Source organism: Heteronotia binoei, chromosome 14, assembly GCF_032191835.1.
Source record: "Heteronotia binoei isolate CCM8104 ecotype False Entrance Well chromosome 14, APGP_CSIRO_Hbin_v1, whole genome shotgun sequence".
NCBI lineage: Eukaryota > Metazoa > Chordata > Lepidosauria > Squamata > Gekkonidae > Heteronotia > Heteronotia binoei.
In genome coordinates, this window is record NC_083236.1 from 46,087,455 (window position 1) to 46,112,957 (window position 25,503).

Consider the following 25,503-nt stretch of genomic DNA (forward strand, 5'->3'; position numbering starts at 1 on the left):
ATAAAATGTATAAAATGGAATTGCTCAGGAGAGCATTTTCACCAAGTGAATAAGGCTACATAGTTAATTGCCCATGGAATTCAAAGACATTTACTGTGCTATGTTTATTGCATTCTTTTCTAATTTTTTATTACACTGCTGATTGCATGCTATATAAAGTTTCATTCCACTGTTCCGGACTCTTGTAATTCCTGTTTTTACAGTCTGGATTATACAGTATTTTCAGTGCAGCGTTCTCTAAATCAGTGGGTTGTATGTATAATTATGCCTGGGGAGGGAAAGCAGCGTGGTGTGGCCAGATCTAGTTTAGATTTCAGAAGCCAAGCAAGGTCGGTACTTGGATGGGAGACGGGCTAGAAAGACGATGCAGAGGATGGCAATGGCAAACTACCTCTGCTTTTCACCTGCCTTGTAAACCCCTGGTTGGGGTCACTGTCAATCAGTAATGACCTGACATTACTTACGTACATATAATTATACTGTTGTCACTGTGTTGCTTTTCAGCCGTAATCTATCTTGAGTTTCAGTGAAAACGGCAGACTATAAATTAAGTCAATAAACAGACAGCCTTTCCTTAACTAATAACTCTGCTCCCCAATATCCCTTTTACCTCATGTAGAGAAATTATTAGTTATTTCCTACCTTGGAGCAAACTCATCACTTTCTGAACCAGCAAGGCAACAGTTTGCACTTTCTCTGGCAGCGACAGCCTTACCACCGTTTGAAATCTGGGCTGCCATGGAAACACCAGATGAACAGTTTGCCAGTTCAGATGCATTTCCACAAAAGCAGAAGGAAATAATCTGCTGGCCATGTGCAAAGTGCATGAGCTCCTGGGACCCTCAGGCTTGTTCAGATAGCTGCAAATCATGTTTCGTGTTGTGGGAAAGGGTCCAAGAAGACGTGGAAATACCAGGCTGGTAGAAACCATCAGGGGTTTTTTTTTTTGTAGCAGGAACTTCTTTGCACATTAGGTCACACCCCCTGATGTAGCCAATCCTCTAAGAGCTTACAAGGCTCTTAATACAGGGACTACTGTAATCTCAAGGAGGATTGGCTACATTAGGGGCATGTGTCCTAATATGCAAAGGACTTCCTGCTACAAAAAAAGCCCTGGCAACTGTTATTGGCGCAGAAACAGCTCCAGAAAGACAGCTAAAGCACAATGAGTGAAGTACACAGGTCAGTGCAAAATAAGTGAACAGCCATAGCCCATGTCAACACTTTTTCATCTAAAGATTCCACACACACCCCTTTCAGCTATTCCTTATGATTGCAGAAGCTTAAGAGGATATTCTGTCAGAGCCCCATAACATATCAGAATACTGAAAGGATGATGGGAAGGGGTTCTTATTGCCAGATGGATCTCCTCTGCCAAGATCCTAGTTCTTCCATCATGAGGAGAACCAAGACAAATAGATTTCAGTTGGTGGCTGGGAGCTGGTAAAATCCAAATAAGAGCCCTGAAGTCCCTGCAGCCACCTTCAGTATTATGCCTTTCCAGAGCGCTGACTTCACGGCAGCTAAGAAATAGATAACGGAGAAAATATCCCCCTTCCCAAAGAATTACTCCCAATACTGCGAACCAATCAGCCACACCAGGAGGGCTGCCAATCCACTCATTAAAACCTCTTTCATTTACAATAGTTTTAACTTGGCACGAAGGTAAACATGCGTGGGTGCCTGGAAATGTCTCCAGTGAAGGGTGCCACCACTGAGAGAACCCTGTCTTGTGACCCGGCCTCTGAAATCCAAGGCATTCAGAATACAACCTCAGGTGATGACCTTTAATAAAAATGTGAGGCTATGAAGAAAAAGGGGACCTCTTCAGCTCTTTGAGCCCTGCACCTTGGTTTGGATTTACAGGTCAACACCACCTCTTTGAATTAAACTGAGGGGAAAAAACATCGGGATGCCAGCAAAAAGTCATTATGCAAACTAAATTGGAGATATATGAATGTGTGTACCACTTTGAATCGTTGGGGGAGGAAAATGGAAAATTAGTCAGCCTTTAAGCAGCGGCCAGACAAACATTTGTCAGGGATGCTCTAGGCCAAGGGTAGCCAAACTGTGGCTCTTTCACATATATTGTGTGGCTCTTGAAGCCTACGCTGGCCTGTCAGCTTTCTTGGAGAAGGCATTTCTCTCTTTAAATCACTTCTCCAAGCTCATTGGAGAATGCATTTAAAGTTGCTTTCTTTCCGCTTCTTGCTCCCCCTCCATATTTATTTGCCTCCGTCCCTCCCGCTCTCAAACATCTGACATTCACGTCTTACGGCTCTTAAACACCTGACATTTATTCTATGTGGCTCTTATATTAAGCAAGTTTGGCCACCCCTGCAGGCTAGGCTGATCCTGCAACTGAGCAGGGAGTTGGACTTGATGGCCTGTATGGCCCCTCCTAACTCTCTGATCCTATGATCACGGTTGGACCAGTCAGCTGAGCACCACACAACTCCCAGCCTCATCCTAAGCACGCCCTGACCCTATCCCGTCCAAGAAGCTTTTCCTGAGCCTACCTGTAGCCTTTGTCCTGGGTAGAATTGACGCCTGCAAACGACTGGCTCCTATTGATCCTGACGGCCAGGCTGCGTCGCTGGGGCCGCGCCGAGAGCGACATTGTCGAGTTCCACCGGGAGGGTCTCCCTGCAAAGAGGAAAGCAGAACCTGGTTAGGTGGAAGAACACAGAAGGAGCACAAGGTGGTAGGCAACGGAACAGCTGAAGGGACAGAGGAAAAAGTGAAAGAGGAAAAATCAATGCCCGAGGGCTGGAACTAGTTTATAAATAGGCACCACTCTGCCTCAACATGCCGACACAATCAGTGAGTCACAGGTCTGGGACACGGATATACAACAATACGGTATTATCCCATAATGAAGCTACAAGATCTCAGCAAGTGAGCGTGAGGAAAAAGAAATGAAACATAGCCCAGCAAGAGAGGAACATTCTGCAAATATACTACACAGGGCTTCTGTGAACCTTGTGCCTCACAGTCTTGTTTGTGAAGAGCATCCTCCATCTTGAGTGGTCCAGAGGAGGTGTGTTGTAATCTGGGTAGCTAGGTATCCTGTTCTCATGAGCAGATGTCTCCCTCCCCCATGTTGGTCCTTCAATCCATGCCCCTCCCTCGAAATGAAATGGTGAAGGTGAGAATAGATGGGGACACTGACTGGCCAAAAGCAGGCATATAGGGAACATCCCACTGACAAGCAATTATGAAATGTCTCCATTCTCCTCAAGATATACGGTGGAAGAGGCTTAATCTAGCTTTCCAGGGGCTGACCAAAACAAGATCCCTTGGTGGTCTGTCTGAAGTCTTTATTGTCTACTCAGCAGCTCTCCAAAAACTCAGACAGAGAAGGGCTCTTCCTCCCCGGGACCACTTAACCAAAGTGGCAATGCTTTAAAACCTCCCATACCGAGCATCTGCTGTACACTGAACCCAGGCCCCAATAGCACAACCACCTTCTCCCAATCTCCTTCACAAAGGTTGCAGTGGGATTCAAACCAGTATCTACAACATTATTAGCACGTGGGACGGAAGTTCAGAAGTCATTATGCCTACTGGATGCAGAAAAAAAGATGCACAAAGCTGATCTTACAGCAAACCCCCCTCCTCTGTTGCTTGCAGTTCATAGCTTATTCTTTTAAAAACAATCTACTAGGCTGTTTACTTATTGGCAGTGGCACACACACCGCACTCCAAGCACCCTCCTTCTCATTTACAATTTCGGTAATCCCAAATTTACAGTTTTTGTAATCCCCCCCTCCAATTTCTTAAATTTCAGGGGGGGTTTGTAGCAGGAACTCCTTTGCATATTAGGCCACATCCCCTGATGTAGCCAATCCTTCTGGAGCTTACAACAGGCCCTGTAAACTCTTGGAGGATTGGCTACATCAGGGGTGTGCGGCCAATTATGCAAAGGAGTTCCTGCTACAAAAAGCTTGGAAGTTCACTATCTGATCAAATTTGCACAGAGGACCAGGGTGGCTTGAATTGAGAAGCAGTTCCCATCATGTTTCCCCCCCTTCTCCTCCTTCCTCTTATATCTTCAGCAACAGGTGACTTCTAACTCCAAGGAAGTGAGAACTTTACTAACCAAGCGACTCCCAGAATCCTGCCTTTCTTCACAGAGGATGCCCCTACTGGGCATGACTAATTCAATATTTACGAATGGCACACTCAGCCAAGATTGGTGCCCAAAGCAACGTATCACCCAAGATCAACTCAGATTATGGATATCCAAATGCCATGAGCTTGGCTAAGGGCCAGAGGGAACTGCTCCTAACCCTCAAGAAACTACTGCAGATCTCTGAATGGATACTTGGGAGAACATCATGTATTTAAGTCAACTGATTTAGCCATTTTAAGAAAGAACTAGTTAGAGGGAGGGGATCTGTGGACTTATTTCTGAGTTTAGATAAATTCAGATTATTCTGATCTTGGATAAATTTGGATCCCGTCTCAGGCCTGGTTCACACACAAAGAAAGGAAAATGAGGGACAAATACCCATGGTGATAGAATAGACTTAAGGTGTGTAGAACATCAGACTAGGGTCTCCCAGGTTCGAATCCCCACTAATACCACGGGCGCTCACTGGGTGGTTTTGGGTCAGTCATTCTCTTTCAGCCTTCTAGAAGAAGATGATGATGATATTGGATTTATATCCCACCCTAGACAACTCCTATGAAAGCTATGACTGACCCAAGGCCATTCCAGCAGGTGCAAGTGGAGGAGTGGGGAATCAAACCTGGTTCTCCCAGATAAGAGTCTGTGCACTTAACCACTAAACTGGCTCTCTAGGATGGGCTCTGGCTCAGTGACAGAACATCTGCTTTACATGCAGAAGGTCCTATGTCCAATCCCTACCATCCTGAGTTAAAAGGGGAAATAATGTGAAAGACCTCTGCCTAGGATCCTGGTGAGTTGTTGCCTGTCAGAGTGGACACTACTGATGGGCTAATGGTCTGGTACAATATGAGACAATCTCATGAGCATGCAGGTCACAGGGCTGTTGCTGTGGGATAAAATGGAGGAGAGGAGAGCCATTATTGTGTACTTTATGTCTGAAGCGGCATGTCCATTCTACCTCCTCACTCTGCGGTACATGTGAAGCAGACTAGATGTCAACACACTAAGAATCCTTGTAACAAGATACTTCTAGTTCTGACATTTTGACAAGGAAAAGTTAATGAACTGCTTGCAGCTTCATTATGAAGGTTTTCATTTTCACAAAGAAAAGCTTGTAGTGCTAAGCCTTGGGGACTGGGCAGTTACCCAGAGAGAAACGGGTAAGTGCATGGGGAAACTGGGGGTGCCAAGCTGGTTTTCTGGGAAGAATGTCCCGGAGCTATGTCTCAGCTATGCCTAAGGACCATCTGCTCGGAAGAGACCTGACAAAGCCCTAGCCCGGAGCTCAGAGCTCTCTTTGCAAATTGGGAGATGAACTGTCAAGATAACCCTTTCCAGGTCATTCCTACTTGGAACGCCCCTCAACTCCTTGGTTACAAACTGGGCCTACCTCTCCTTCTATGCTTGCAAGGTGGTCACTCTATTAGCATGTTGTGGTTTGGAGATCTCTCACTTGTCCTATAGACCCTCCTTCTGAGGATGGCAGATGCCTAGGGAGAGGCTGTTTTTTATACCAGGAAGCATACCTGGCTATCTCGCTTCAGAGGCAAGGGACTGAAACAACCTCTAGTCTAGCATTGCCAGGTCCGACTCAAGAAATATCTGGGGACTTTGGAGGTGGAGCCAGGAGACTTTGGGGGTGGCGCAAAGAGCCAGGTTGTGACAAGCACAATTGAACTTTGAAGGGAGTTCTGGCCATCACATTTAAAGGGACTGTGTTCCTTTTCAATGCCTTCCTTCCATTGGAAATAATGGTGGAGGGGGACACCTTCTTTGGGGGCTCATAGAATCGGACCGCTTGGTCCAATCTTTTTGAAACTTTGAGGGCTTTCTGAGGGGAGGTACCAGATGCTATGCTGAAAATCTGGTGCCTCTACTTCAAAAAAACAGCTCTCCCAGTGCCCCAGATACTCATGGATTGATTCTCTATTATACCCTATGGGGAGCAGTCTCCATAGGGTATAATGGAGTACTCAGCAAATATTCCCTGCAACTGCTTTCTGGGGAGTGGGGGAGGGCCTCCAAATCCTCCAGAACTAGAGGGTTGGGGACTGGGGACTGGCAACCCTGCATCTAGTCTGAAGTCAGTACCTTGGCAGATACCACTCTCCTGTCCAAACAGCTCTGCCAGACAGATTTAAGACGTCCCAAAGTGCAACACCACCCCAAAGGAGAAGGCTCAAACACTGGATCCTGCATCAATGCAAGATGCACTCAGAAGATTCTGGCCCCATAAACTGTCCAAGTTTGTGATACACAGTTTAACTTCCGGCCGCACAACCCCAACTATCAAAGGAACAGCTCAGAGACAGAATGCAGAGAACCAAACTCCTGGGAAAGGATGTCGATTTCTGGAAAATTTATGTAATCCGATTGGTATCCTGCCCTTCCCCTCAAGCAGCTCAGAATGGCCTAAGCAGGGTTCGCCCTCGCCCTCTTTCTTCCTTACAATAACCTGGTGAGGAAGTCAGACTGGGTGGGAAGCGGGTCATTGATGTACAATACTTATCAAACAGAAAAACCTGCTCATAAGGCAGCTTAAAAATTTATACTGCAAAAAAATACAACCTGGGGAGGGACAGTGGCTCAGTGGTAGAGCATCTGCTTGGGAAGCAGAAGGTCCCAGGTTCAATCCCTTGCATCTCCAAAAAAGGGTCCAGGCAAATAGCTGTGAAAAACCTCAGCTTGAGACCCTGGAGAGCCGCTGCCAGTCTGAGAAGACAATACTGACTTTGATGGACAAAGGGTCTGATTCAGTATAAGGCAGCTTCATATGTTCAACCTAAGAAGAGAGATGCGGTACAACTAAACAAAAGAAAAACATTTATTTTGTATTTACTGACCACTGTCCATTTTTATGACATTCTTATTTAGCTGGTTACATGTCTTTATATATTCCTCCATGTAAAAACACTTTTGCGATGATTACCTAGGAGGTAACTTCTGGCTTTCCTCTTTAGTACTGATTTTTTTGTATAATATTTTCTTTGGCACAGTAAACATTCATCTTTCATTTTGTCCTTCTGCTTTAAAACTACGGTAAAGTGTAAAAGAACACAAACAAGGAATTTAAGACTGCATAAAGAAAGGGAACTTGCTATTAAATCCCAAAAACCTTCCTACAAACAGAGAACAAGGAAGAATAGAAACTGATGTTGCAGGAGGAGAGTGCTTGACAAATCCAGATTTGGTCCCAAGGTCACCCACAGAGATGCAGACAGGTGATGCAAACCCAAGTCCATCTAGTACACATTCTTTATTTATTATTTCCTTCCTTGACACCCCACTTCCCCCCCCATAGAAGACCCAAAGTGACTTACAACATCCTTCCCTCCTTTGCTTTGCCCGCACAACAACCCTGTGAGGTAGGTTAGGCTAAGACAGTACAACCGGCCCAAGGTCACCTGGCAAACTTCTATGAATTTGAACCTGGGTCTCCCAGATCCTAGTCCAACACTCTAACCACTATATCACTAAACCTCACCCCACATCACAGACAGGCTGGCCCACTGCTCCAAGCCACAGGGCAGTCCACAGGGTGCCCTCCAGACACAAACACACCTACGCTCACTGAAGACAAGAGTCTGCATTACTGCTCATGCTCACCTCGGAGCAGTCTTTCCAACATGATTCTGAACCTCGAAAGCCAAAGCTCATCTAAGGGCTGGAGACGGGGTGGGGTGGGGGGTGGGGTGAGAAGAGATGGAAGTAGAAGGATGCTGAGCTCTCTCTGAACAATAGCAGGCAATCGGTGTGCTGTGCCCAGTCAGGATGGGCTCTCCCTCCACCAGCCCTAGAGACATCCCTTTGATCTCTCGCCTCATGGATACCAATCTGTGGGTAAAGCAGAAGATGCGAAAGGACACCTACCCTCTTCCCCAGGACTGCCTCCAAAGCTCTCGCCTCAAACCACAGCTCCTCCAGCCTGCTACTGGATTTCCTGCTGAGCTGGACAAACACTTGCCAGAGAAGAGGAGCAGACGGCACTGAACAGATGGGCAGGGATAAGGTGGGGACCAAAGGCAGCGCTCGGGAAACAGAGCAGGCGGGTACCTCCGTAATTATTGTATTCAGTATGCCAGCACTCTCAACACTGCCTTGCTGAAGCGCTCCATGTGACCAAGTTTTTGCCCCTTAATTCTGCACTATATAAGAACATAAGAGAAGTCATGTTGGATCAGGACAATGGCCCATCCAGTCCAACACTCTGTGTCACACAGTGCCATCAGGAGGTCCACCAGTAGGGCTAGAAGCCCTCCCACTGTGCCCCCCCACAAGCACCAAGAATACAGAGCATCACTGCCCCAGACAGAGAGTTCCAACAATAGGCTGTTGCTAATAGCCACTGATGGACCTCTGCTCCATATGCTTATCCAATCCCCTCTTGAAGCTGTCTATGCTTGTAGCTGCCGCCACCTCCTGTGGCAGTGAATTCCACATGCTAATCATCCTTTGGGTGAAGTACTTCCTTTTATCAGTTCTAACCCGACTGCTCAGCAATTTCATTGAATGAAACTGCCACAAGCTGAATTCTGCAACTTCTATAAATTACACGGTGTAGCTGCATGATCCATTCTGGGACTCCAGAGGTAGGTGGGAAAAGATCAAACGAGGAACAAAAGCCCTAGCCAGTGGCAATCCTATTCGACCTCCCCTCTCAGAGTTTTCAGAAGTTGTGCTTCACACAACAATTTTAACCTTCTTCAGAACTATAAGGAACAACAAAAGTTGGCATTTGGGGTTTTCAAAGCTGAGATTTGAAGGTGGCTGTTTGCCACCCTGACCTGGGTGGCCCAAGTTAACCTGGTCTTATTAGATCTCAGAAGCTAAGCAAGGTTAGTTCTGGTTAGTACTTGGAGAGACCACCAAGGAAGTCTAGGGTTGCTATGCAGAGGCAGGCAATGGCAAGCCACTTCTGTTGGTCTCTTGCGTTGAAAACCCTACAGGGTTGCTATATGGCAGCCGTGACGTATTCCACCATCAAGATATGTGTCCAATAACATATCCCAGCTTTCTATGTGTTTCAAATAATCACAATACAGCCAGGTGCAAAACCAGGGGCAACTTTAAATTGCTATATGGCTTTTTGATGTCTTCTTGATTGTTCAATGTCATCTTGTTGTTACCCGCCCTGACCAAACTTGTAGGGAGGGCGGGTTAGAAACTGATGATAGGGATGGATGGATGGATGAAACCTGTTCACAGGCCCTGTTTATTTACTTAGCTTATTTGCAACCCACCCTTCTCACTGACTCTCAAGGCAGATTACAGAGGAAAGAAAAAGAAAAAGGAATCACACAGCATCCAAAAAACCATGCCATAGGTCTAAGAATTCAAAACTAAAAAACCATATGAGCAACTGTTACGACAGCAGCAAAGTGCCTCAGGAAAAGGGTTTTGAGCGAGCAATGTAGAATGTGGGAATACAAGGTATAAAGACAAGGGCAGTAAAAATCTGATGATAAATAACAATAACAGATAACAATAATAATCACTGCAGTGGACTACATACCTGTTCCCATATGAATGTGTCTTTTGGGATTGTTCCCAAAGGAGAAGCCAGTTTGGTATAGTGGTTAAGTGTGCAGACTCTTATCTGGGAGAACTGGTTTGATTCCCCACTCTTCCACTTGCACCTGCTGGAATGGCCTTGGGTCAGCCATAGCTCTGGCAGAGGTTGTCCTTGAAAGGGCAGCTGCAGTGAGCACCCTCTCATCCCCACACACCTCACAGGGTGTCTGTTGTGGGGGAGGAAGATAAGAGAGATTGTGAGCCACTCTGAGACTCTGAAATTTGGAGTGGAGGGCGGGATAGAAATCCAGTATCATCATCATCTTCTTCCATCCTAATGCAAGTCTGATTCTATTATAAGAATGCCCTCCCAAATGTTTTGCTGAATGATCTAACACTGGCAGCTCTCATCTATACATCTATCTCTCTATCTGATGCCTTTTTATTTAGTACTAATTTATGTCACACCATCAGCGTACATGGAATTCTGCAGAGTAGAACAAGCAAACAAGAAAGGTCCCTGCTGGCCTTCTCGGGAAGGTGAGAGTCACCACAGAGAATGGGCAGGAATGGGAATTTGCTAATCTCACCCATTTGCCAGGATGGAAGAGGCATGCCAGTATGATGCTATGCAACAGAGTATAGACAAGCAAAGTCAAACAAAGATCATCATATTACTGTGCTCACTGCAATGGAAGAGGAGATCCCCCCCAAGTATGCCATCCAAAAAAGAGAAAGAGCAGAGTAGAATCATGGAATTGGAAGGAGCCTTCTAGGCCAGGGGTAGGGAACGTTGGCTCTCCAGATGTTTTTTGCTTACAACTCCCATCAGCCCCAGCCAGCATGGCCAATGGCTGGGGCTGATGGGAGTTAAAGGCAAAAAACATCTAGAGAGCCAACGTTCCCTACCCCTGTTCTAGGCCATTGGTCTCCAGCCTTTTTGGCACCAGGGACCGGTTTCGTGGAATACAATTTTTCCACGGACCGAGGCAGGGGGGATGGTTTTGGGATGATACAACTGCGCACTTTATTTCTATGATTACCATGTAATAAATAATGGAATAATTATACAACTCACCATAATGCAGAATCAGTGGGAGCCCTGAGCTTGTTTCCCTGCAACTAGATTAGGGAATGCTGCCCTAATGATAGACCTAGCTCACATACAGTGAAGGGAAAAGGCAGTCTCTATTCAGAAAGTGCAAGACTCATTATTGTTAAGACTACTGAGGAAATTTTATCTGGATGGGTATAGCCTGACCCACTTTTATCTACTGCTGCAAGCAGAAGCAAACTGGGTGGTTAAGTGGTCCCATACAAACAACAAAGGGTGTAGGCTCATCTAGCATCTCCTTCCTTGCTAGCAGCACCCAGATCCAAGCCAAGGGCTCAGACTTGGCTGCTGGTGGTGCAGAAGGTTGTGATTGTCTTCATTACTACTGGCTAGAGCTGAACAGAGCAACCTGGGGCCACTTTCTCACAGTAAACAGCTGCTGCATGAGCCCTCTCCAGAGCTGAACCAGCATGCCAAGATGTCATCGGGGGGGCTTCTTGGCCAGCAGGAGCGCTGCCGGGAAGGAGAGTCATAGGGGCACTATAAGCCCCAGCCCACTGGCACCACTACCCTGCGGTGACCTGCAGTACACGCTGGAAAATGGAGCCAGAGGGCCAGGATGTCATGGGGGGGGGCACCGTGGCCAGCAGGAGCACTGCTGGGAGACTTGCAGGGGTGCTACAAGCCTCAGCCCACCCATGACGCCACCCTGTGCCGACCTGCGGCGCATGCTGGGAGATGGAGCCAGAGGGCCAGGATGTCATCGGGGGACATTGAGGCCGGCAGGAGCACTGCTGTGCAAGCCCCAGCCCGCCACTCACCTCCTGTGTAGCCTGGTTGCTAACAGGCCATGGACCGGTACTGGTTCGCGGCGTGGGGGTTGGGGACCCCTGTAATCTAGGCCACCTAGTCCAACCCCCTGCACAATGCAGGAAACTCACAAATACCTTCCCCCCCATGCACACACACACACAGTTACCCCTGCTCCATGCCCAGGTATAGACATCAAGCTTACCCAGAGCCTCCTTTTCCCCCTTCTTGAAGATGGGGACAACGTTTGCCTGCCTCCAGTCTTCAGGCACCTTACCTGTTTCCCAAGAATTCTCAAAAATAATGGACAGAGGCTCAGAAATTATGTCCACAATGGACATAATTAGTACTCTTGGATGCAATTCTTCTGGCCCTGAGGACTTAAGTTTCATTTCAAGAAACCAGATGTTTATGTACTACCCCATGTCAATCCTAGGCTGCAACTCCTTTCCCTCATCGTGTGTTCTGTTTTTGCCATGTTGAGCACCATTTCCCTCACAAGAAGGGAAAAAGGACTCCAGAACACAAATGGCAGATGTTTGCTGAGGCTGGTTATACCCACCGTCAATAGTACTGTCCTCCAGCTCACATGTTGCAGCCCAGTGGAGGAGAAAACAAAAATGGAGGCCTGAACTCCTCTTGAGTATGCTCAAAGCCACACAGATATGAACAATGGTCAACCTAAGTTAGACAATTATCAGTGCCAGCCAACAGGAACTGCAGCATTGCTTGGCAGAAGATCTAGGCAGCAATGTTGAACAACCCCTCAGTGGATCTGAAGCTGCAACCACTTCAGAACAGTGTCTCCTCAGGACCGCGTCATGGGACCTAGGACTGAGGTTGCCTCACAGTCCACCACAACAGAAAACCAAAACAACATGCATTTCAGAAGCCAGCCCTGTGACTACAGTACGACTTCAAGATTGGTTCAGGTCCTGTTTCTAGGGAAACGGTGTCCAATTAAACTCATTATGAAGGAGCCATAATCCCAGCAGGGCCCCTGCAGATGGCCCTCTGTTGGGGCTCTTTAATCGGATTGGATCGCCGAAGGAGCCGTGCCCTGCTGCCTCCACCCAATGACCTCAGCGGGTATTTACAGATGGCAAGAGAGGGTGAGAAGGCGGATCGCTCCTCTGCCAAGTCAACACGATTCAGCTGGCTGGTCCCAGTCAGGGACAATGATGCCACACTCACCCGGCCAGGATGAGTGCCAAGATACCACTGCCAAGGGTAAAGCAGATACGGAGACCAAAAACAGTTGTCTCATTCACCGCCTTTGCAGACAAACATAAACACAAGATTCCTTGCAAGAACTAGGCCAATCCCAATCCAGAAAATGTAGTGCCCCATGCAGAATATCAGCAAAATCCTTGGGGCCACAAGACCCAGCAGCTTAAAATGGACGAGACGGGAAACACTCACCAAGGGGACACACTTGGAGGATACGACAACTCCACCCAGGTCTTCGGAGCTTCGAAACTACACAGCATCCAGAAGGGATACACTGTAAGGCAAGCGTTTCCCTTTCCCTGTGGGGCAGGGCTCCACTCTCACATTCCTAGCATTTCAAAGATAATCAGCAACTGGTACTGCTAACAGTGGAGGCGGGGAGTCCAGGAGGTGCTGCTGGCAGGCTATGACAGGTGAGCCAGCTCCCAACTCACTGGAAAAGGACATTAGGGAGGAATGGTGCTGTTACTTCAGGCCGTTTCATTAGATTCCCCTCTTTGTGTTTGAAAGACACTGCAAGGGAGTGGACGAAGGATGGATAAAGACACACCTTTATGAGTCCCCTTCCTATTTTTCACAAATGAGCATTTTCAGCCAACTGTAAGGTGTTTTGAAATCAACATGAAAGATTATCCCTTGAATAAAACTTTGTTGGTCTTAAAGGTGCCACTGACTCGAACTTTGTTCTGCTGTTTCAGACCAACGTGGCTACTGTCCACCTGAACACAGGTATTGTTAGACATAATACTTACAGAGGTATGAGGCTTCCCGTCTCACAGGATGAAAACAGGAGGAATGCCAGGGAATTACAAGTCAAATATTGTCCACCGGCTGGTCAATTATTATTTAGCTTCGGTTAAATAGTGCTGAAAATTCCATGAAGCCAAGAATGCAATTGTGCATAAGCTTTCCCCTTTTATTAAATGTAATCTAGAAACCATTTGTTAGCAAGGGCTCCTTGTTCCCTAGCCACTGCAACACTGGGCTTAGTGCTGGAATAGGATCTGGGAGACCAGAGTTCGAAAACCTGCTGTTTTGGAACTGTACTGATACCTCCCCATTCAGGGTGCTTCTGAAACCATACCAGTTTCCCCATCTGTTTGAGATGAAGTTAAATGAGAGAAGAAAAAAAACATTGGGATTTGCACTAGCTGGACTTTGATGCAGACAATCCCCTTCCCGTCACTCAATTCATCTTGCAATCAGTTCTTAAAGTGCTCGACCACCTTCCTGTCTGTGTCCCATCCTGACGGTGACAGGTAGTGGGGCCAGTTTGGATGACCTGCCTCCGTCATTGGTGTTATGCAATGCCAGGTCCATCAACAATAAGACCTCTGTCCTCCGAGAGTTTCTACTCGAGCAGGACGTGGACCTGGCTTGCGTGACTGAGACCTGGGTCCGAGAGGGAGATACGGTGGCCCTCTCAAAAACAGCTCCCCCGGGTTACTCAGTCTTTCACCAATCGCGGACTAGCGGGCGGGGGGGAGGAGTGGCATTGTTCATACGAGAGGCTTACTCCTTTAAGGCGCTTCCGGCCCCAAAGATCGAAAGTATTGAATGTGCCGGTCTGGCATGGGAAGTTGGAGGGGGGTTGGCGATCTGGCTGGTGTACCGTTCACCTAGCGCACCAGCCGGCACCTTACCGTCCCTGCTCGAGGCTGTGGCAGGCTGGGCGTTGGAGCACCCAAGGCTGGTGATCCTGGGTGACTTCAACGTCCATGCGGATGACCCGGCCTCCAGTTCGGCGACGGACCTAGTGTCATCCATGGCGACGCTAGGGCTCTCTCAATTTGTTACATCTCCCACGCATCAGGCCGGGCACACGTTAGACCTGATCTTTGCGGCCGGGGTCATGGTGGACAATATAATCGCAAAAGCGGTGCCATGGTCAGACCACCTCGCCCTTAGGGCTCGTGTGGACGCTCCACGCCAAACCTGTCAAGGCGACGAGCGCATTATGGCTCGCCCGTGAAGCCAGATGGACCCGGAACGGTTCCAAATGGCTCTGCGGGATCCCTGGCCCTCTGGCGATTCCCTCAATGACCTGGTTGAGACCTGGCATAGCCGGCTTTCCAGAGCCATTGACGAGATTGCACCCCAACGCCCTCTGCGACCCCGGACTAGGCTGGCGCCGTGGTATACCCCGGAACTACGCCAGCTGAAACAAGGCCTCAGACGGCTAGAGAGGCAATGGCGGTGTATGCATGATGAAGCGGCTAGAGCATCTTATAGAGAGTTTATGAGGTCCTATGAGATGGCAATCAAAGCCACAAAGAAAACATACTTTGTGGCTAAGATTGCGTCTGCAAATTCGCGCCCGGCACAATTATTTAAGATAATTCGGAACCTTACTATATTGCCACAAGGCAAACCAAATGTTAAGGAATTAGAAATAGGCTGTGAGGCATTCGCGAAGTTCTTTGCAGACAAAGTCCAGTCGCTCCGCCGTGACTGCCCCGCCATATTAGATACAGTATGTGAACTTGAGGCTCCGTGCCTGTCTTCTGGTTTGATCCTGGACCGTTTCGACCTGCTAGACCTAGAGGAGGTTGACAGGATCCTCTCTACTGCATGCCCAACAACTTGCGATCTGGACCCGTGCGCCTCCTGGCTAATTAAAGCTTGCCAGGAGGAGCTGAGATGTCCTATACGGGACATCATAAATAGATCTCTTTCGGAGGGTTCTTTTCCAACCCATCTGAAAGAGGCAGTGGTCCGCCCCCTCCTGAAAAAAGCTACATCAGACCTGGCCGAATCGGCTCATTACCGGCCAGTCTCAAACTTGCCCTTTTTGGGCAAGGTTATAGAAAGGGCTGTGGCGTTGCAGTTACAGAGCTTCCTGGATGACGCTTCCACTTTGGATCCATTCCAGTCCGGCTTCCGCCCGGGCCATGGGACAGAGACGGTTCTGGTCGCCCTCATGGATGATCTCCGGCGACACCTGGACCAAGGCGGTGTGGCAGTATTGCTATTGTTAGACCTTTCGGTCATGTTCGATATGGTCGACCACCGGCTGCTGGCCCGCTGCCTCGCCGACGCAGGGATTCAGGGGCTAGCCTTGCAATGGCTTTCCTCTTTCCTGGAGGGTCGGGGACAAAGGGTGGCAATTGAGGGGGAGCTGTCCCAGAGGCACCTACTTAATTGTGGGGTGCCTCAGGGAGCAGTTGTCTCCCCGATGTTATTTAACATCTACATGCGCCCCCTTGCCCAGATTGCCCCGAGATATGGGCTGGGTTGTCACCAGTACGCGGATGACATCCAGCTCTATCTATTGATGGACGGCCGGGGTGCCGATGTTCCTATAAATCTGGACCGGGCGCTGCAAGCCGTGGCAGATTGGATCAGGTCGAGTGGGCTGAAACTGAACCCAGCGAAGACAGAGGTCCTTTGTCTAGGGCGCGGTGGTACGGAGGGAGGGATCTCCCTTCCAGCTTTTGACGGTGCATCACTGATACCAGTGCGCAGGGTCAGAAGCTTGGGAGTGCTACTGGAGTCTTCCTTGACAATGGAGGCCCAGATAGCAGCCACTGCCAAATCCGCCTTTTTCCACCTTAGGCGGGTGAGGCAGTTGGCTCCCTTCCTGGAGCGCAATGACCTGGCAACAGTGATCCATGCAACGGTCACCTCAAGGCTAGATTACTGTAATGCCCTCTACATGGGGCTGCCCCTGTGCCGAACCCGGAAACTGCAGCTAGTGCAGAATGCAGCAGCCAGACTGCTATTGGGCCTACCTCAGTGGGAACATGTGCGGGCTGGGCTGTGGGAGCTGCATTGGCTGCCAGTTGTTTACCGAGTTCGTTACAAGGTGCTGGTTATTACCTTTAAAGCCCTATATGGCCGAGGACCTGTTTACCTTAGGGACCGCCTCTCTCCATATGTTCCCCAGAGAGCACTGCGATCCAGCTCACAAAACCTTCTGGAAGTACCTGGGCCAAAGGAGGCCAAACTAAAAAATAACTAGAGAACAGGCCTTCTCTAATAAAAGCACCCCAATGGTGGAACCAGCTGCCGGAAGAGGTGTGGGCCCTACGGGACATTAGCCAATTCCGTAGGGCGTGCAAAACCGCCCTCTTCCGGCTAGCCTTCCAAGATGGAACCTGAAATAAACACCATGCCATCACTAACATCAATATAACTGATATAGCAATAATGTGAGATTATTTTAGATTGATTTTAGACTTTTTATATTATGTAAAACTTAATGGTAAATTTTAAATGGTATAGAAATGTATAATTGTTTTATTGTTCAACATGGCTTTTGCCACACCCTGTAAGCCGCCCTGAGCCTGCCCCGGTGGGGAGGGTGGGGTATAAATAAAATTTTATTATTATTATTATAAAGCATTTTAATTAAGTCAGCGCTAGCCTATTAAAGCACAATTAAAGCACAACACAATTAAAGCACAACACAAAACTGTCCCTTGGAGGTGCAAACAAAACTGGAAAGGTGGAACAAACAAGCCTCACTCATCATAAATGCAGACAAACCAGCAAAATATGTTTATTCATTGATACTTAGCTTGCCTGTAAAAACTCTTTGGCAAGGCAGAAAAAGGGCAGCCCTACGGAACGAGAAGAGATAGAGACAGGCATGCAGGGACAAGCAGATATCACATCCCCTCTCCCCATTGCTTTTTGTCTAAAGAAAGGGGGCAGTTCTAGAAAATGGAGCTACCAATGCTGAGGCATTGGAGACTTCTACCCATGCAAATAAACTGGAGTAGCAAGGCTGCTCTCTTTGTTTATATGCATTATTTATAGTCTGCCTTCCTCGGTGACACTCATCGCAGATTACACATGTAAGGCAATCAGTCAGATGAGACACCTAACAAGCAATGCAAAAGAATGAGGATTACAGAAATCTTAAACAATGCTGGAAATGATTATTACGTAAGTAGAAAACAGTGAAGTGAGAGCAAGATGATAAACACAGCAAACAGATAATACATATTATATGCAGAGGTATCGGCTGTTTGCAAATTAAGTTCCTGGAAGTAAAAGGAAAAGTCTAACAAATCAGAGAGAGGTTATCGCTCTCTCAATATGTTTGTGACCCCCCCTCCAAAACCAATACTCTGAAATGGTACAGTCCATTCCACAAGACTGTACCTTCTCATTAAAGCTGTGTGCATGCGACAGTCAAGCCCAAGTTAGAGCAAGAACAGGAGAGATCCCAAAAGGCTCCCAAAAAGCATCAAGCCCCATTCCAAAAACAACCTGCCCATTCTCCAAACTCTAGAATAGTCCTGTAGCTCCCAAAGTATTGAGGAGTTTTTGTTAGTTTTTGATGATAAATCAAGAGATGAGTCAAAAATCTTGATGTAATTCAAGTCTGCCACCCAGGATTTTCTGTTTTTGGTGAGTCAAGCTTTCTATGACAACATAGCCTAAGCAAATCCATGAGAAACTGGCCTGAAAGCCCCAAAGCATGCCTTCACCCACCCACACCCTGGACTTCCCTTAGAAGCCTCTTGGGGGGCTGTGAACATACAAGCAAATGGAGAAGGCAGCAGCCAGTGTCTGGAGAGACGGAGTTGAGAAAATGTACCACAACTTCAATGGGCTGCAAGAGGCAGAAACAGGAGGCCTTAAAAATGAATGCTTTGGGGGAGAAAGGGCTGGCAAAGTCACACACAAAAAGCAGATTGGACCCAAGCTGGGTACTCATTTTACTGACCTCGGAAGGATGAAACCTTGAGCCGGCTACCTGAACCCAGCTTGCACCACTTTAAAACATCCAAAGTCCCCCAAAGGAATCTGGAGATCTGTGTTTTTCTTAAAAGCACTGAACATTGAGTTAGAAACCCTGCCCCCTCACAGAACAAGAGCAGTGTGGAAAGGGACTGTGATTAATCCTGTTTAAACTTATATTCCTCAGCCAAACTATCCTATTCAGCAGTTCTCTGCCAGGAATTCCTAGAATGTAAGAAGCAGCCACCATGAACATATGAAGCTGCCTTATATATAACAGACTATTGGGCCATCAGGTCAGTACTGTGTACTCAAGATGAGTAGCATCTCTCCAAGATCCCAGAAAGAGATCTGTCATGTCACCTGCTACTTGATTAACAGGAGACGCCCGGGATTGAACCTGGGACCTTTCTGTGTGCCAAACAGGTGCTTTACCACAGAGCCGCAGCACCTCCTATGAGGGTAATGAGGTGAGGGGGGGGGGGCAAACAAACATTTTAGAATCCATAATGCTAGGTAACAGGTGGTTAACTCTCCTTCCTATGATGAATCTTGAAAGTTTATACCTAGGAAATCTCATGGGTCTTTAAGGTGCTACTCAACTCAAATCTTGGTCTTCTACTGCAGATGTACACAGCTAACTCCATCATGTTTCCCAGATCAAAAATGGTTCACCTGTGTCTGTAGGGGAGGGAGACAGGAGCTGAACAGTTATCTCCCCAGTCATAGCTTGGACCAGCTAGCTTGGATCGCCATTTGTTTTAACTGAAATTAAATGGAAAGGGTGTTAAAAGCCCTCTCCCCCAGAATCATAGTTCTAATCCTCATGTACCCCTCATGGCAGATTTTTAGAGTCCAAAGAATCCATCAGGCATCGAAATAATGGAATATCACATGCTGTTTGGCTCCTGGAAATGGCTCAGATTTAAATTCTGGGAACTCTGGCTACCTCACAGCCAGTCAAGAGCCACATATTGAGGCTGGCTGTCATGGCAACGAGCCGCTAAGAATATGCTCCTCTAGGAATATGCAGGGTTCAGTAACCACTAATTCTTAGAGATGCCACAGCAACGCATTCAAGCAACAGGAGGCAGTTACCACAAAGCCTGGAGGAAAGATTCTCTGTTCCCCTCATTAACTCTAGTTTGTATTGGTCTTTCCCTGCCTGCCCACATGCTCCAATTATACTAAGAGCCGGACAGGATTTGCCCAGCGGAATCTACCGCCTATCACACGCTACCAGAGATTTCTCCAAGGCCACTGGATATCTATGCCTGCTGTGGCACTCTCCTCTATAGGGGAGAGAAGAAGAAGAAGAAGAAGAAGAAGAAGAAGAAGAAGAAGAAGAAGAAGAAGAAGAAGAAGAAGAAGAAGAAGAAGAAGAAGAAGAAGAAGAAGAAGAAGAAGAAGAAGAAGAAGAAGAAGAAGAAGAAGAAGAAGAAGAAGAAGATATTGGATTTATATCCCGCCCTCCACTCCGAAGAGTCTCAGAGCGGCTCACAATCTCCTTTATCTTCCTCCCCCACAACAGACACCCTGTGAGGTGGGTGGGGCTGGAGAGGGCTCTCACAGCAGCTGCCCTTTCAAGGACAACCTCTGCCAGAGCTATGGCTGACCCAAGGCCATGCCAGCAGGTGCAAGTGGAGGAGTGGGGAATCAAACCTGGTTCTCCCAGATAAGAGTCCGCACACTTAACCACTACACCAAACTGGCTCTCCAGTTTGAAGCAAAATAACATCCAATTTTGGGAGAAGGGTGGTTGAGTGAGATACATGCTTCACTGCCACGATTTATTCCCAACAAGAAAAGCGTGGCTTGCCTTGACCTGGATCTCAGAAACTAAGCAAGGTCGACTCTGGCAAGTACTTGGATGGGAGACCTCCTTGGAATATCAGAGCCCGGAGGCAGGGGCAGGCTTTATTCAGCTACCTCTCTGAATATCCTCCAAGCCCCTAGTAGGGGTCAGTCAACAGTGATCACCATGACTTCCAGGTGCAGACAGACACACACACATACAAAATACAACCCCTCCCCTCAAAAAAGAAAAGCCTGGCTTCTTTGATATGATATCACCCTGGACTTGAATGAGGACATCACTGATTATTTTACAAAAAGCAATGAAATAGGCTGAGTTGGCAATTCTTCATTTAGTAAGAGGAAGAAGAGTGGTTTTTACAAAGAACAGAAAGCCTCCGTTTCAAAGATATCCTTGACAAGCACTTTACAGGTCAAACAGGCACACATGCAAAGGGACAACCCAGAAAGGAAAAGCGGCAACAATTGGAGGAAGTGGTTGCTGTTTGCTTCCAGCGTCTTTGAGAAGGGTGTGCTCTGAAGTCGCCTGGGAAAGGCTCTTCCTGCCACGCCGTGCAAAAATCGCGCCACCTTCTTCCAGCTACTTTGTTGGCTGCTCCCCAGGCACTGGGGATTTCCAGCCTCTATTTCTATATGGTGACCCAGAGTGTTCAATTCAGAGACCGCTGACCTCAGCCACAAGTTCATCAAATGGTACCCCCACCATCAGCAAGTCGCTCTCTGTTTGCTACCATGCCCATCTGTAAAACCACTGATGGCAGAAGCAAGACATAAAAGACCATAAGATACTTGGTGTCGCTGGTACAGACAAAATGCACTGCTGGCTCACCCAACATCCCCCAAGTTGGAGGATGCTGCCCATATGACTTTTGTTAGAAACAGCTGTAGAACGGGGAGCAAAAAAGGTACCTACCAAAGTTATCCATCTCTCCCACTTCTCTGGCCATTATAGTTCATCAGGGCCTTTTTTGTAGCAGGAACTCCTTTGCATATTAGGCCACACACCCCTGATGTAGCCAATCTTCCTGGAGCTTACAGGGGGTCTTAGTATAGAGCCTACTGTAAGCTCCAGGAGGATTGGCTACATCAGGGGTGTGTGGCCTAATATGCAAAGGAGTTCCTGCTACAAAAAAGCCCTGTGATCATGAGGCACACTAGGACCTGGAAGGGTCCCTGTTCAACTCCTCCCTCTGCCATAGGAAGCTTGCTGGGTGACCTTGATCCACTCACTCTCTCTCAGCTTAAAGTACTTTGCTTAAAAGATTAGCACTCTTGTTTTGTTTATTTAACAGTCTCTGATAACTGACACCTCTTTGAACTATTGCATCAAAAATCTGGAGACAATGTCTCCAGATTGTTGAGAGGATAAAATGTGGAAGGAACAAATCACATACTGCACCCTCAGAAATGTGGAGGAGAAGCAAGATAAAGATGTGCTAATGTCATTCCCTCTCCTTACATTTCGTAACACAGCGGTGTCGAATTCATTTCTTATGAGGGATGGATCTGACATAAATGAGACCTTGTCGGGCCGGGCCATGTGTGTACCTATTTAAGATTAGGTAGCAGAGATATAAACTTTTTTAAGGACACAGACAAACATAACTAAAAAACCCCTTAAAATAAAACATGCTTAAAATATTAGCACTTGTTGCTCTTAAAGGTGATTTCTTTGTATTTCTCCCATGGGATCCAGGGAACTGGGCTAAGGAAGTTCTGGCTCTTTCCCTCCCTCCCCAGGGGACCAGGAGGGGGAGGAGACTCAACCAATGGAGAGAAAAAAATGAGGTTTTGCTCTGTAGCTCCTGTGTGATTGAGTAAGCCTTGTAAAGCAAGCTGAGATGCAGAAGGAAGCAAGAGAGAGGTAGAAGGAAGCAGACAAGAGCCAGTTGCTTGGAGGCCTGATAGAAGCCCTCTGGGGGCCTGATTTGACCCCTGGGCTGCATGTTTGACACCCCTGCTTTAGAATGTCCCATGAGCATCATGGAGGATCCTAAGAACATGGGTGGAGGACACATGACACAATTACCTCAACAAAGGGTAAGCCTTTGGTCAGAGTCCGGGTAGTGCCTGGATAGGAGACCTTCTGGGAATTCACTGGGGAACATAGTGAGCTCCACAAGGCAGAAATAAATACATTTTGACAAACACTGGCTGCTTTCAGACACAATGGGGAACAATAGGCTTAGATCCAAGAGAAGGTTTCTATGGACACACAAGGGGCGCTTCCCCCTTCACTGCTGTTCTAAAGGCCCCCCAAATTTTGCTCTTGGTTAGTGTGGAACCTGCAGGAACAGCATGAAGTGGGAACTGGAAACCCACAGCAGGAGGGGGGATCTGTAGAAATCCCATCCCCTTCTAACTGGAGAAATCCTCCACTGAATTCAAGCAAGGTCTGATGTTTCAAGAACAAGCTTTGGAAGCTTTCAGGCTTGCAAGTATCCCTCCGTTCTTGGAAAGCAGTTTTGGAATCCTGGTTTGTAGAAAACAAACCACAGTTTGCAATTTGGGTTGCGACAACAGGCTGTGGTTTGTTGTGAAGCAGGAAGTCTTCTGTTCCCAAGTCCTGCATGAAGAGAAGGGGGAATGTGTGATTCCAAGGAACTTCAAGGTTTATTCTCATCATGAGAAGCCAGTATGGTTTGTTATGTCTGAATGCAGCCAACAGCTCAGTCTTCCTCACAAGAAGTCTGTAAAATGGGCCTGGCAATGTGATCCTCAGATAGGGTGCAAGACAAATGGTTGTTAAGGAGCCTTTAGGGAGTTCACAGCTAAGGTGAGGTTTAAAACTGGGGACTTACTGGCTCATAGCTCACACCCAGGGCTTTTTTTGAGTAGGAAGGCACAGGAATGCAGGTCTGGCTGGCTTGGTGTCAGGGTGTGTGGCCTAATATTCAAATGAGTTCCTGCTGGGCTTTTTCTACCCAAAAAGTCCTGCTCACACCCACAGCCATCACACCATGTCACCATCTGTACTATATCAAAACATTCACATAATATATTTCTGGGTCCACAGAGAGACTAATAGAATAAGGAATGGCTTAAATCAACTTTAATATTAAATGGCAACAAAAACTTTTTTGCATAGCAGTCTCTAAAACTTGTTCCAGAACAAACTAAAGTCATATGATCTTAGGGCAGCGTCCACAAACTGCCAGTTCCTTCAAGCACAAACAGAACATCTCTAAATTGTAAATCCTATTATTCTTGTTTATACTTTGCAAGCTTCTTCACTAGACATCCTACGCAGCAGCTGTCAATCTATGGCCATTTCTACCCACCATCCAGGTCCCTGAAATTCACAGACACTGCCCACACACTTTTCAAACTATTAGTTTTGTAACCATAAGGACTAGAACAGGGGTGTCAAACATGCTACTGAGCCAAGTCTCTCTTCCTTCAATTGGCTGAGGCTCCTTCCCCTCTTGGTCCCCTGGGGAGGGAGGGAAAGAGCCAGAGCTTCCTTTGCCCAGTTCCCTGGATCCCATGGGAGAAATACAAAGAAAGCACCTTTCAGACCAACAAGCACTAATGTTTTTTAAAGCATGTTTTGTTTTAAGTTTTTTTTTTAAAAGATCTTTAGTCATGTTTGTCTGTGTCCTTAAAAAAGTTTATATCGCTGCAACCTAATCTTAAATAGGTACACATGCGGCCTGGCCCAACAAGGTCTCATTTAAGTCAGATCCAGCCTTCATAACAAATGAGTTCAACACCCCTGGACTAGAGTAACTTTAACGAAATTAGGAGCTCTGATTATCTGAACACTAAATATCGCACCTGAGCCATAATTGCACGGAACTGCAAACTACACCGAGCTGGGGTTAACATCTAAGTCGCTTCTTTATTCCACTGTAAGCATCATGATATGCTTCCTCTACTTAACTTTACCAGCTGGTAAATAAAGCAAGAAAACTTTTCAGAATTCTATCAGCCACATGCCCTAACAAGAATACATACTTACAAAACAACCATGAGCCACAGGATGCAAAAGGCCACCCAATACAATCAAAAACATTTCTTTAACAAGCAGCAACACCACAGTAGGTGTCCTGTGAACAAACCCTGGGTTATAACAGCAAGTTAAGGACTCTGCTATTTGTTCTTTCAGTAATGCCAACACATACTGCAGCCATACTTTGTTGGATAACCTGCTATCATCACACTATGTTATTAGCAACTGGATTATACTGTGACTACAAGACAAGCCAGTTGTGCGTGGTGACTATAGCATTATGGTAGCGCAATACCCAACAACATGTAACTGCAGCCACAGTCGAAAGCACACCTGGACAGGTGCTTGGCAATTTACCATGTGGAGAATTACTGCACCTTGAGCTTTTGGGGTAAGAAATATCTCTGAGTTGCTGTAACCCCACCTGCTCCAACCTGGATGGGCCAGGCTGGCATGATCTCATCAGATTCAGAAGCTATAAGCAGGATCAGCCCCGGTTTGTACTCGGATGGGAGACCACCAAGTAAGTCCAGAGTCGCTATGCAGAAGCAGACAATGACAAACCACCTCCATTCATCTCTTCCATGTATAGACAGCTTCAAGAGGGGATTGGATAAACATATGGAGCAGAGAGATCCCAATAGGCAGCCGTGTTGGTCTGAAGCAATAGAACAAAGCAGCAGACAAGTGCACCTTTAAGACTAACTAAGTTTTAAAACTTAGTTGGTCTTAAAGGTGCACTTGTCTATTGCTTTGTTATACGGAGCAGAGGTCCATCAGTGGCTATTAGCCACAGTGTATTGTTAAAGCTCTCTGTCTGGAGCAGTGATACTCTGTATTCTTGGTGCTTGAGGGGGGCCACAGTGGGAGGGCTTCTAGTGTCCTGGCCCCACTGATGGACCTCCTAATGGCACCTGGTTTTTCTGGCTACTGCGTGACACAGAGTGTTGGACTGGATGGGCCATTGGCCTGATGCAACATGGCTACTCTTATGTTCTTATGCTTTGAAAACACTATGGGAACACTATAAGGTAGCTGCAAATTGACAGCGCCCTACAACCCATTCCTTCCCTTCCTAGAGCCGAGTGGGTAGCCATGTTGGCCTGAAGCAAAACAATACACAGGAATGTATTTTTCTGACGTAACACCTCTTAAAAACAATATATTGGTATAGAATTCTGAACAATGAATAGCGACTGTAATGTAATGCAATGAAAAATGAAATATATTTCCCTATTTAACACTGCACAAATGCTGTTTGTTATCTTTATGCTTAAGAGGAGATGAACGGGGCATCGCAACAGA

The 25,503-nt window shown here is 47.0% G+C and overlaps 1 protein-coding gene across 1 annotated transcript in view; it reads right to left on the reverse strand.

Moving 5' to 3' along the window:
• The window catches only part of RIPOR1 (RHO family interacting cell polarization regulator 1), a 73,986-nt gene that overhangs the window by 42,226 nt on the left and 6,257 nt on the right, over nt 1–25,503 (reverse strand). Inside the window, exon 2 of the mRNA XM_060254435.1 lies at nt 2,520–2,646. Coding sequence (XP_060110418.1) covers nt 2,520–2,646 — 127 coding nt within the window. The remainder of the gene's footprint in view (nt 1–2,519; nt 2,647–25,503) is intronic.